At 49.2% G+C, this 12,715-nt stretch overlaps 4 protein-coding genes across 4 annotated transcripts; 1 reads left to right on the forward strand and 3 right to left on the reverse strand.

The window, feature by feature from the left end:
- Window positions 1-1,944: 1,944 nt before the first annotated feature.
- Window positions 1,945-3,857, forward strand: N7525_008631 (uncharacterized protein; the record flags this gene model as incomplete). The annotated part of the gene is made up of 4 exons (XM_061214439.1): window positions 1,945-2,356; window positions 2,409-2,450; window positions 2,582-3,503; window positions 3,560-3,857. The coding sequence occupies 4 exons, from the start codon at window positions 1,945-1,947 to the stop codon at window positions 3,855-3,857; spliced, it is 1,674 nt and encodes a 557-aa protein (XP_061068870.1).
- A 434-nt stretch (window positions 3,858-4,291) lies between these two features.
- N7525_008632 (sugar porter family MFS transporter) lies at window positions 4,292-6,104 on the reverse strand (the record flags this gene model as incomplete). The annotated part of the gene is made up of 6 exons (XM_002562692.1): window positions 4,292-4,669; window positions 4,718-5,008; window positions 5,085-5,798; window positions 5,852-5,927; window positions 5,978-6,029; window positions 6,080-6,104. 6 exons carry the CDS (start codon window positions 6,102-6,104, stop codon window positions 4,292-4,294), a joined length of 1,536 nt encoding a protein of 511 aa, XP_002562738.1.
- Window positions 6,105-8,151: 2,047 nt separating this feature from the next.
- Window positions 8,152-10,405, reverse strand: N7525_008633 (uncharacterized protein; the record flags this gene model as incomplete). The annotated part of the gene is made up of 4 exons (XM_002562693.1): window positions 8,152-8,832; window positions 8,888-9,554; window positions 9,606-9,979; window positions 10,040-10,405. 4 exons carry the CDS (start codon window positions 10,403-10,405, stop codon window positions 8,152-8,154), a joined length of 2,088 nt encoding a protein of 695 aa, XP_002562739.1.
- A 726-nt stretch (window positions 10,406-11,131) lies between these two features.
- Window positions 11,132-12,687, reverse strand: N7525_008634 (MFS transporter; the record flags this gene model as incomplete). The annotated part of the gene is made up of 5 exons (XM_002562694.1): window positions 11,132-11,479; window positions 11,527-11,883; window positions 11,934-12,335; window positions 12,388-12,402; window positions 12,475-12,687. 5 exons carry the CDS (start codon window positions 12,685-12,687, stop codon window positions 11,132-11,134), a joined length of 1,335 nt encoding a protein of 444 aa, XP_002562740.1.
- Between the last annotated feature and the right edge of the window lie 28 nt (window positions 12,688-12,715).

Consider the following 12,715-nt stretch of genomic DNA (forward strand, 5'->3'; position numbering starts at 1 on the left):
AACGAGGATTGAGTTAGTAGTTTGGAAATTTTCCTCTCGTACTTTCCCTTTTCCCTTCTTTTTTCTTTTCGCGAGTTTCATAGGCCTTTATATGCGACGATAAGGATAGAAGACGCAGTAACGAGCTTTATGATGGTGGAAGTCGAAGTGTCTGTGGTGCAGAGTAAGTGCAGTAACCGGGACCCGATGGGTTGTATGTGGTTTGAGAACCAAGACTTAACTTTGCCACGACTGGTTGATTGTTGATGTGAAGTATCATGGTTGATTGTCGCTGAGGATTGTAGACTAGAGGGCATAAATTTGCACCGAGACCTAACGGTGTACCATGAGGAGCCACAAGCTGTGGGAGACTTGAGACTTGGCGCTAGGTATTTTGTGGGAGGATACCTTGCGATGATTGAACAGCTTGGCAATGAGTTCTGGGGCTCATAACCTGTTGAGAATGGCAGTGAAACAGGATGGAGAGTAGCAATGCGGGCTAGTTGAGAGTATTGGTGGATGGAAAACCCATCGAAGCTATGTGAGCGCTACCTAGAGGGGGCCCGCCTGCGATAAAACATGTACATACGGAGTAAATGCTGAACAACTCGGATCTCTATCGCTGGAACGTGCCCGCAATCAAATGAGACAGAATAGATCTAACCCATGTTCGGGGCACTGGACCAGTCATGACACCGGCCTCGGAACACGATGCCGGTGCTCTACCGTAATCTCCAAGCTCATGTAAATGCGAAATACGGAAAGACGCGGGGGCTGGAGTGCCCTGTGCCCTGGAAGGCAATCGTCGGCCGCGATCTGCACGTGTCTTAAGAGTCCGTGAGCCAAGCCAGGTGATTTAGGTGCCGGACGCAAGGGCATCATTCTAGAAACTCATAATTGGGAGGGAATATGTCGATGTACTCCATATGCAGCAGTGCTGTGTATATTGTAGAAGTGGGTTGCAGCCGGAACTGCCTGACTGGGCAAGTTGCATTGCTCTCCAGATTTCGGCCCCGTATTTTCCAGGAAGTACGGAGTAGTGGAGAGAGCAAAATAGAGACGCGCAACATGCTAAACCGCCTACAGTGGGGGCCTCGTGGCCAGGCTTTTTTTTCCTTTTCTTTTTCCCTTTTTCCCCACCCCTTTCATCGTCTAACATTGACATGGAGTGAAAAACGCATCTGGAAAGATAATATAGAGCAACCAGGGCACATGGTGGACATGCGGAAATGTTCCGAGGTAGAAGATTTGATATGGAACAAGAGGCTGAAAGGGTTTCTAGGCGCCAAGCTATACGGAGTAGAAATTGGACTGTTCAGTATATTGTATTTCGCCTTTGCGATGGTACAATCTTATATTCCCTGGTGTACAATGCCCAGTACCATAGAGGATGGAAAGACACATGAGACTCCCAACCAATACCCTCTCATCTGAACACTCCCCAGGTGATCCGACGCCCGAGGCTGATCAGAGGGGCCTGTTAAGCAAATAACAAGCTATTATTGGCACTCAGTGGCGTATATTGGCATTGACATTTCCCAGTTCCCGCTCGCAAGTTGAAACCTGACAGGCGGAAAGGTGATCGGCGGGCTCTGATCCTGCACAAGCCCAAACACCCGCTAACTGAGTCTGGAGAAGCCGAAGGGTTACTCCGAAGATTTTATATTTGCCCGGGTGAGATGGGTATTGATTGGCTTATCTGGCGTGGGCTTGGATGGGTTGCTTTGGGAAAATGGTGGGCCATAAGCATTAATTACTCCCCAAATCACATTATGTGTCTGTTTTTGGTGTACATCGTATGTTGCGGAGGGCAGGAAATTCTAAAGATCCCCCTGGAGGCTTTTTAAAACCGACCGAGTTCCCCCCGTTGATCATTCCTTTTGGTTTTATATTCTTCATTTTGCATTGTTTTTTGGCTGCTTCGATCTATATATTGGCACATTCGAACTATATAGACACTCCATTATGCAGACCAGGCGGTTCTTGGGCCTTAGTGGCACTAAGGTTCAGATCGCTATCGGCTTTCTGGCTGGCATGGACTTCCTGTTGTTCGGTTATGATCAAGGTGTGACTGGCGGTTTGTTGACACTCGACTCTTTCGTCAAGTACTTCCCAGAAATCAATACTCTAGATTCATATACCGAGCACTGGAGCCCATCAGCAAAGAGTAACCAGTCAACCCGACAAGGTATCACAGTCGCAGCGTACAACCTGGGATGTTTCGCAGGCTCGATCCCCACGATCTGGATCGGTAATATCTTGGGTCGTCGCAAGGCTATTTTCCTCGGTTCTTTTATTATGTGTGTCGGTGCCATTCTTCAGTGCACATCATACGGACTTGCTCAGCTCGTCATCGGTCGGTTGATCACTGGGTTCGGTTAGTATGGGCGAAACACACTAGGGGAGCATCACACTCACATGCACTGTAGGGAACGGAATCAACACCTCCACAGTCCCTACTTGGCAGTCAGGTAAGCCCATAATTAAGCCAACCCCCGCCTCACCGTTCCGATTGATTTCCCACCGCTATATGTCGACGATTGCGAGTGATGGATTGCTGGGACTGGTACAGGCACAGTGAAAGTATTCTAACATCAAGTAGAATGCTGCAAGTCTCATCGACGGGGTCAGATGGTCATGATTGAGGGGGCCATGATCACCTGCGGTATAACCATCAGTTACTGGATTAATTTTGGACTGATGTTCGCAGACCCCAACGAAGTCGCTTGGAGATTCCCGCTGGCCTTCCAAATTTTCTTCGCCGCGATTATTCTGGCCTTCGTAATGTTCCTTCCAGAGTCACCCCGTTGGCTTATTCTGAAGGGTCGGGAGGAAGAAGCAAAGGAGGTCCTGGCATGCTTAATGGGTGACGAGACCGACGAGTTGTTTATTGACACTGAATTCACCGCCATCAAGGCCACTGTTCTCGAAATGGCAACGGGATCATTCCGGGATATGTTCACTATGGGCGAGGACCGTCATTTCCACCGCACTATGTTGGCATATGTCAACCAGATGTTCCAGCAAATCTCGGGCATCAACTTGATCACCTACTATATTCCCACTCTTCTGGAACAACAGGTCGGACTGGATGCCACAATCTCGCGTCTTATCTCTGCATGTAACGGCACAGAATATTTCATCGCCTCCTGGATAGCCGTGTTCACAGTTGAAAGGTTTGGTCGTCGAACACTCATGCTCTTCGGTGCTGTCGGAATGTCGATCTCAATGGTGGTGCTTGCTATCTCCGACAGCATTTCTTCAAGTCACAAGAAGACCCCTATAGGTGTCAAAGCAGGTGTGGCGCAGACAGTGTTTTTGTTTGTGTTTAACACCTTTTTTGCCATCGGTTGGCTTGGGATGACTTGGCTGTATCCAGCCGAGATTGTCCCCCTGAAGATTCGTGCGCCGGCCAACGCATTGTCCACTTCTTCCAATTGGATTTGGAACTTCATGGTTGTCATGATTACCCCCGTTGCTTTTGAAAACATTGGATACAAGACCTATATTATTTTCGCTGTGATGTAAGTCGTTTTTGTGTCCCCCTTGGCAACCGTGTTTCGTCACTGACTGGGCTTAGCAATGCTGCCATCGTGCCTGTGGTCTATTTCTTCTTCCCCGAGACCACCATGCGTTCACTGGAAGAGATGGACCGTATATTCCGCAAAACTACTAGCGTCTTCAATGTGGTATCGCTCGCTAACACTGAGCCCCACATGTATGGTCCTAATGGTGAACTCTTGCGTACTCTGGATGATGTCGAGGATGATGCTGTCCGTCGCGCCAGCTTCCTGAACAAGGAGAGTAAGGCTCAACAGCAGAGCCACACTCAACACGCAGAAAAGTGCAGTGACGAACCCACTAGCGAGGAGAGATAGCCTCGGTCTGTTTGCGCTTTGGCAGAGGTCAGCCTCCAGGAGTTATGCTAGGTTACTTGTTAAAGGACGTAGCTATCTCGCAATCTACCCGGATGCTCCTTATAAGGATGTTATTCTATTCTTCTATCATCTTGAAATGACTTTGCACATATTATTTCCCAATGTTCTAGCCCTATTGAATTATATCACCTTGTACAACATTTGCTTTGTGCGATCTTGAGATATGTTCTCAAGTATGACATCCCCTGTTGTATGACACCCACCGTGATAGATCAACCAGGGTGCGACATACGTAGCATCAATATTTGTCCATTGGATGTACTATTTATAGTGCAAGCTAGGTTTCCCAAATGTTGTCTGGGTTCATTCATTCATGATATGATATATTTGTGGCGGCTTATGTGTTACTATGTTGTTTAGGGATTTATCATCATTCAAACCACCTCTTCATGTGTTGCACCACCAGTCTCCGTCTTCGCACCAAGCTCCTTGCGGCGCTCAATCTCTTCTCCGAATATGTCTCCGATCTTGTGAGTGCGCCATGGCTTCACATCCGTCTCGAAGACGAGATCGATCTCTTCGAGAGACCGGCCCACAGTCTCAGGATACATGAAAAACACGTGGAAAGTCATGACCGTGCAGAATACACCGAAGATAATGTAGGTCTTCCACTGAATGTTGTGGAAGGCTGGTGCCACGAAGTAAGCCAGAGCAAAATTGAAAATCCAGTTGGTGGCGGCCGACAAGCCGACGCCCTTTGCTCGGAACTTGAGCGGGAAAACCTCGGCGGCGTAAATCCATGCAGTCGGAGCCTATGATGGTTAGATGTGGAATATATAATAGAATGGAATGCAGCGTACCCAAGTCAGGCCGTAGATGCCGGTGAAAATGTATGAAAAGGCGATGACTGTCATTCCTGCACTGCCCTTGATCTCCCACGTCAAGTTGGCATTGCCATTGACATCTGGAACTGGTTTCCCCTTGCTGGCCATAACAGCGGCGATGATATAGTGCACAACCATGCAGGTGACGGATCCGATAAGAAGTAGGTTTCTTCGCCCAACGCGATCGATGAAGGGAAGCATGCAGCCTGTAGTCACCAAGAAAATGACATATTGAATCGCAGAGGACCACAGCGTTGTGTTCCCAGTCTGTAGTTGACGGTCAGCAAAACCGCTCGAGGCCCTTTTCTCTTTCCTTTTCCTTTCCCTTCTGGAAGAAACTTACCATGCCAGCCATTTCGAAAATGTAAACCACATAATACATGGCAACATTACCGCCCAGAAGTTGCTGCCACATTTGAACACTCATTCCACACATCGTGCGCTTCCAAACGCGAGGTCCAAACAATGCCATGAATGAGACATCCCGAGATTCATGCGCCACACGTACGGCCTCTTGGACTTCTTCGAATTCCACCTGTACAACAGGGTCATGGCGATCACCATTGGCGTGAATGATTGCCAATGTGTCCAATGCTTCTTCCCAACGCTCTTGCGAGGCGAGCCAGCGAGGAGATTCAGGGAAGAAGAACAGAGCGATGAACAGGATGAGGCCTGGCACGGCCTGCACACCCCAGCAAATCCGGAAGGCAGCCGGTCCAGATACGCCAACCACGCAGCCATATGCGATCAAGTACATGATCAAGATACCCCACTCGATTGCCCATTGTTGAATACCCACAATGCGGCCACGGATGCGAGCGGGCGCCAGTTCTGACAAGTAGACGCATGTTTGCGAGGAGGTCACACCAACTGCAAGTCCACTAACAACACGGCCGGCGACCAAGTGGGTCACGTTTTGCGCGCTGCATTGAACCACGGCACCCACGATCCAAACGAGAGAAGCAATCATTAAGGCATAGCGACGACCAAGAATATCTGCTAACCAACCGGCTGCAATTGAACCAGCGAAGGAACCGGCGGACATCGATGCTGTAATCTATGGAAATGTCAGCATGTGAATCAAAAATGGAAGAGAATTTGATCACGTACTCCACCTTGGAGGTTGGAGTCTGGTGAGTCGAAATAATCCGTATATGTATCAACGCCAATCCAGGCGCTCATCGAGCTATGGACCATATTAGTCTCCAGTCATATTTGGGAAGATGTGAAATGCACCTGACATCGAAGCCGAAAAGAGCGCCTCCAATAGTACCGAAGGCGGCAAGAACTGTTGAATCTTAGCGTCACGAACGCACTCACAGGAAGGTCAAAACATACCGTAAATGTTCGTTATAGTATACATGATTGTGGTTGGACCATTGAAGGTTGTAGAAGCCTTGGGCTTGCGGGAAGGCGTTTTATAAGTGAATTAGTGGCGAAACGATAGGTCAATGCACGATTCGGCATGTTGGCACTCGGGCTACGCGATGTTGCATATGGTACGATTCCGGGGCCCGGGGTTGACCCTGGAACGGGAAAGATCAACGGGGGATGAATTGCGGAGGAGCGAGGAGAAACCCGGGGCACCAAAAGTCGGGGGTGGACACGGCGTCATCGGCGGGCCTTGGCGGGCCTTTGGTTCAGCGATGAACCAGTCGGGGCATTCGACGATGCCCCCTTTCACCCCTATTAACCGAGATGTTATTTATCCGCCGGATTATCGCCGCTTTTGGATGGCTCTCACCCCAGTTTTCCACGGATAATTGGAAAAAGTCGTTTCAAGACGGCTTGCTTTTTGCCTATTATCATTATTCCTTCTACCCACTACTATCCCCCCACCGTTCCGCGAGTTCGGCCCGTTTCTCACAAATCGGAATACCGACGTCATGACCACAGAGGTTTCGCGACCGATAGAGATGAGGTCCTATTCCAGGTAAGCTCTGAGAAATTCGTAAAGCTGTACGTTACCGCTGGACCTGTGTCACTGTGTTAGAAAAGAGGAGAAAGAGAAAGGAGTGGAGAACAGCTCGGAGTACGTGCAGATGGAATTCGAATCAATGTCCTCCGCTGTTTGCTCAAGGCCTTTTCTATTTGACGGCCTTTTGTATGTCAATACCTGTGATATGGTGCCATGAAGCAATCAAATCATAACATTAACAGCTTATTGGCTTGTGCTCTAATCAAAAGAGTTTGGGTTCATTCTGTGTAGCAGCCATGCATGCGGAGGGTCGGGTAAATTCAATATGTTATATATTCATAGGGCTGCGTCGGATTATTACCTTTTCGATGGTTTACACGGGTACGCAGCTACACGGGTTAATCCTTGGCTATTTTCCTTTCTCGTCTCTTTTATTTTGGGTTCCCACTTGCCTCCATCTATCTGCCTTGAAGTTATAATTTCTTTACATGTGTGATCTTTCGGTTTCTCATTGGCGACTACGACCAGACCGGTTTTGACTGAGCTGTATATTTCACCAGTCACTCTATCTATCCAACAGATTGACTCTGGAGGTCTCCTGTTACAATATCTCAAGCCATCGACAAATCAGTGTTCAACGCTCAGAGACCACGTTGGCACCAACCCCTAATTCCCTAATTTTAGTCCTCTCGAGAGCGACAAGTCACAGATGGTGTTCAACTCAGGGTCTAGAACTGAGAGGCTAATCGTAAGCTCGCAACGTGGAACCGGCTTATACGAATTGGCTTTCTGTATGAAGTCTTAACACAATCATTGGTCTGATGGACATGATGTGACTTACCCTATCTGTGTTTTATACATAAGAACTCAACATTACTGTCCACGTCCACCATCCAAATACCACTACTACGACGCATTGACACAGCATCTTTTGAAACTGTGTCCGACATGGCTTTATCCGCTATACTTGGAATGCGTAAGGACGCGCTACGTCTAGGTCGCGTCTCGATGGATATACGGACAGGCTGACTCGCCTTATAATGACACCCACGGTAAATTCCTCGCTCGCTTATGACCATTGCCGGCCGACCTCATTCCACCAAGGTTGTGGAAGGAGGCAATCCACACATGTGGGATCTCGGGTCACGGGGTTCGACTTTGAGTAGTTGGGATGCAAAGCTCAGCAACAGGCCCTTCAGCATGCATGCCCGACCTGGGCCATTCGGGTCGCAACCTGTCTCTTCATAATACATTCACTATCTAGCTGAACGGCAAAAGTAAAGCTTGCCAGCAAACATGTAGCTTTATTAAAAAAAAAAAAAAAAAGAAAAGAAAAGAAAAGAAATAAAATAAAATAAGCACGTCTAGAACACAGTCATTGGCCATTCTATGAGATTTAGGTATATAGCTGATCTCTCTATGGTCTATACTTCAAACCAAAAAGGCATAAGAATTACATCAGAAGAACACGAACATGACATCTCCCAAAAATTTACAGCTTGCTCTTGGCCGGCTCATTCTTGAGCAATGCCGAATTCCAAGGGTAAGGGTCAAACACCAACTCGTTAACAGGGTTCTCCTCGCTCGCGCGGCGGAACAAATCTTCGTACACCTTGCCGTCATAGCGACCCAGGCTGCTGTCTAGCTGCCAGTCTGGAATCGCCCAGGCATCGACCAATCGGACAGCGTGCGGGCGGATGTCGTCAAGTAGTTTCAATACGGCAGTAGTGCGAGTCAGGGTGATTTGTCGCACAGTCACCGCACCGGAGGAGAAGAATTCGGCGGCTTCGCGCTCCAGAGTATGCAGCGAGAAGAGTCGGAATAATTGATGCATGAGGCCCTTGGTCTCTGGATCCAAGGCCCCCGAGAGTTCGGGAGAGGAAACCGCCTCGTAGAAGTTCTTCACCATCAGGTATTGAGAGTGAGCCGTGGACAAGCGCCAGAAGTCAACCAAAAGGCTGTTCCAGGAGCGCTGCTCAGCATCCCGATGTTTCAGAGCTTCGAAAGTGAGATGGGCCGTGCGCCATCCAAAGGCAGCCACGATGTCCTTGTCTTCATCGAGCACATCGAATGAAGCGCCCTTATCTCGTCGGTCGAGGTATGCCTGAAGGATCTGGCTAGTGTCGTTACGAGCCGGCTTGCCAGCCAGGACGGCACGGGCAGATTTAAGAAGCTGTTGATACTGTCAGTCTCGAATGAATAGGACGGAAGGAAGAACTGTGACGTACATAACGTGCAACCTGCTGGGTCAACATATAGTTATCACCTTCCCAGGTCAATGTGGGCAGATAGTCCGCATAGGCCGGTCCAATGCCGCTGTAGCTACTGTATCCATGACCACCGCATGCGCGGCGGCAGATCTCTAAACCCTCACCCGCAGTGGTACTGGCCAGAGCCTTCAGACCACACGAGGTAGCATGCAGATCCGCCAGGAGGTTCGCGCCGGCGCGGAGCTGCTCGGGTCCAGCGCCCCGCGACTCCTGGTCGGGTGAACTGGCTGCCTTCATGCGGCTTTGGTTCTCCTCATAAAGACGCATCATGCCGCGACCAGTGAAGTGAAGGGCGTACATAGATGCCAAAAGTGGGAGCAAGCGCACCTGGACCATCTTATAGTTCAGTACTTGGGTCTCACCCGCGTGTGGATCGGCATCGCGGTCCTGGAACTGCCTCCGAACTGCACAGTAACGGGTCGCAATAGTCACACCGCGAGCCAGAACACCGCCGGCGTCCAGGACAATGTTGGCCCGCACCCAGGTCATAGTACCAAATACAAGAGATGGCATAGCAGGCTTCGCATATTGGTTCGTCTCTTTGTCGACCTGGCAGAAGCGGGCCAGCATGTTGACATGGGGAATCTTGACGTTGTTGAACAGCAGGAAACCATTATCCATTGTGCTAAAGTGGTCATTAGTTCCGGTGCTAGCAAAAGAGTGAGTATCGACTCACTTGTAGCCAAACTTGGGGCCAATATCGCCCACATATACATTATCCAATGGCTGATGAGTCTCAAGATCACGGACCTGCACGACGAATGGGTGAGGACCGTAGTTCTTGCCATCGATAAACAGCTGAGCCATAACAACGGCGTGATTGGCCGTGCGACCGAGAGATCCAATCCACCACTTCGAGGCAGTCAATGTTGGCGAGTTGATGGTGAATGTCTTATCGTTGGAGTTCCAGGTGGCGGTGGTTTCCAAACCGCGCACGTTCGATCCGTGGCCCAATTCTGTTTGCGCATAGCAACCGATAATCTCGTATTTTTCTGCACGTTCAAGGAACAGTTTATGCTGCTCGGGAGTGCCCTGTTCTCGGAGAGTCACCTAGATAATGATCAAAGTGGTTAGCTAGACAGTTGGATTCTTGACAAGGATCCAACTTACAAGGAACATGCTGGCGTGCAAACCGTACGGAGTAGGTTCACCGATCAAGTCATTGGCCGCATGAAGCTCTTGCATCGACCATTTGTGTTCTTCCGCAAGCTGCTGGAGGCGCTTGGCCTTGGCCAGCGATCGCTGGAGCCGCTCGACACGGCCCAAACTATGATTTTGAGACTTATCGAATACTTTTTCGGGCTGCAAAAGAGCTAAGAGGGATGCTCGTCGCTCCAAGGTTTCCTTTGTGTGTAGCAATTCGGATAATCTTTCGACGTCGACATTCGATTGAGCACGCTCCTGGTGGAGGAGTTCAGATCCTTGCGGACCTGACGGCTTCAGGGCTTTAACCCAATCAGGAGGAGGTGATGGCATTGTCGGAAAAAGGGGGGGATATGGTTAGAGGTAAGAGAGATAATGGGGAAAGATGGGGTTATGAACCCCAGAAATGAGGAGGAAGGTTCCCAAGGTTGGAAGGGCCGAGGGTCTCAATTAGGAAAGAGCCTCGGCTTAAAAGAGCTGACCAATCAGGAAAGCGCGATGGTTCCGGGGAATTCGGAACTTCCATTCCCCGACCTCGGGACCTTTGCCCATCGCTTTTGACTTATGGAAGGCCACAACCTTGGAAGTTTAGACACAATTATTAACTACCGATGGTTGATTCCGCAGGTGTCGCACGCCCATATTCTACAGATACTCATTCTGATATAAGGAAACGGGAAGAAGACACATAATTTTGATAGCTTTCACAGTTTAACCTGTCCCGAGATCAGCCCGATTATCGGATCTTGGAATGATGAGATCATCGGCGTTAATACTCTACGGTGTACGGAGTACTCCGTATGGTGTCTGAGAAATGACCTCGGTTTGAATATGTTTTGCCTTGAGGTTGACACTTGACTATGCTAATTTGAAAATCATACCCTGGTCATGTGGTCGATTGTGTGTTTGGGACAAAAAAAGAAAAAAGAATGAGTCGCTCACGTGAAACGAGTACAACATTGCATACGGGATCAGCGAAACGCCCGAGATAAGTAATCGGATCTGATAACAAAAATGTTCCCGAAATATTCTCACATGTCAACATGTGAGAACTTTTATCTATTCATTGTGTCTGACCTTGGACACCCGCGGCAATCCCAGCCATGTAAGGAGAATCGCACCGGATAGGGCAACGATAAATGGCTGCAGTACTTGCACCCCCTTGGCTTGCGCAAGTACACCGACCGCAAATGGGAGAATTGCGGCTCCGCTACCTCCAAAGGCAGCGACAAACCCTATCGAGGTGACATGCAGATGCCGAGGAAGAAGCTTGGTAACCATCACAACTACCCCGGGGAAAAGGGGGCCGAGAAAGAAGCCTTGCAAAGACACTGCCACGGCCGACACATAGAACTGGGGCACAAGCCATAGAACCAAAGCAAACGCCATGGAGCAAACTATGTAGACCTGCTGAAAATTAGTTTCCTTCTATTGCGAGACAACGTGGTGCTCACCGAAATTGCGACTTTCTCGCCGACCCGGGGCGTGACAAACCCCAAAATTACCCGTCCAACCGTGATACCTAACCAGAACCCAGTGGCCGTCATACCGCTGGCAAAAGCACCGCCTTGTCGGACTCGGATCATAAAAGTAACGATCCATCCTCCCAACGCGACCTCTACTCCAACGTACCCCAGCAAGAACAATGCGCAGAGCCAGGTTACCCGGGCAGCTGGGCGCTTGAACAGTGCATTTCTCAAACCGCCTTTTTTGTTATCCGCTGATGATACGTTGGATGCGCGGAAATCAGCGGCGGTTGATTTCCAGAAGCATGCGCCAGAGACCACCAATTCGATGGCCGCACATCCGGTCTGACTTATTAAATCGCGGTCGAGCGTTTTTCGAGGAACTCAGCACTTACCATGACATAATAAAAGTAATACCACGGCAGACCACCCTTGGCAATCATTGACGTTGCGACCAACGGACTAATGACTGCACCGGCTCCGTAGATCCCATGCAACACTCCCAACAACTCATTTGCGTTGGCCATGTTACCAAGCCATGCATTCCATGCAGCATCCTCTAGGCCATTTCCTAACCCTGCAAAGATGAATGCGACCACTAGTACCGGATACGGTGGATGAATACAGTTGATAACATAGGCAATGAGATGGCACGCTGGCCCGATTATTGCCACACCACGTTGACCTAGAGTATAGTGGATCCGGTGATTGAGAAAAGCTGCGACTGTATAGCCTACGAGAGGTGACAAGAAAACGAGAGACACAATGGTGTACGATAGATGGTAGTATGATTCCAGCTGTACGATGGATCAGACAGATTCTCGTCAACTGTAGAGGAACCCAACTTACATATGGAATTAGAGCCTGAAAAACAGTTAGCAAACATCTCGCAACATTGGAATCAAACCGTGCTCCTTTTGAGTAATATCAACTTACACCATAGGCTGCGTCATTCGCACCCATGACCAGGAATGACCAGAAGGTCGCAAAGGTCCGATGAATATTGATGCGAGGCTGATTCCATTTCTCCAACAAGGGAAAGCTTTCAGGGCCCAAACGTGAATCTGTATCTGACTGGCCATGAGGCAAAGTCTCCAGAGCGATAAAACTCGTATCGCGCGAACTTTGAATCTCACAGGTAGTTGCCATAGCGTGTGATTCAGTGTGCGAGGTTTGT

Source organism: Penicillium rubens (genome assembly GCF_028828025.1).
Source record: "Penicillium rubens strain IBT 27055 chromosome Unknown utg000003l_segment0_segment0, whole genome shotgun sequence".
In the NCBI taxonomy this organism is placed as follows: domain Eukaryota; kingdom Fungi; phylum Ascomycota; class Eurotiomycetes; order Eurotiales; family Aspergillaceae; genus Penicillium; species Penicillium rubens.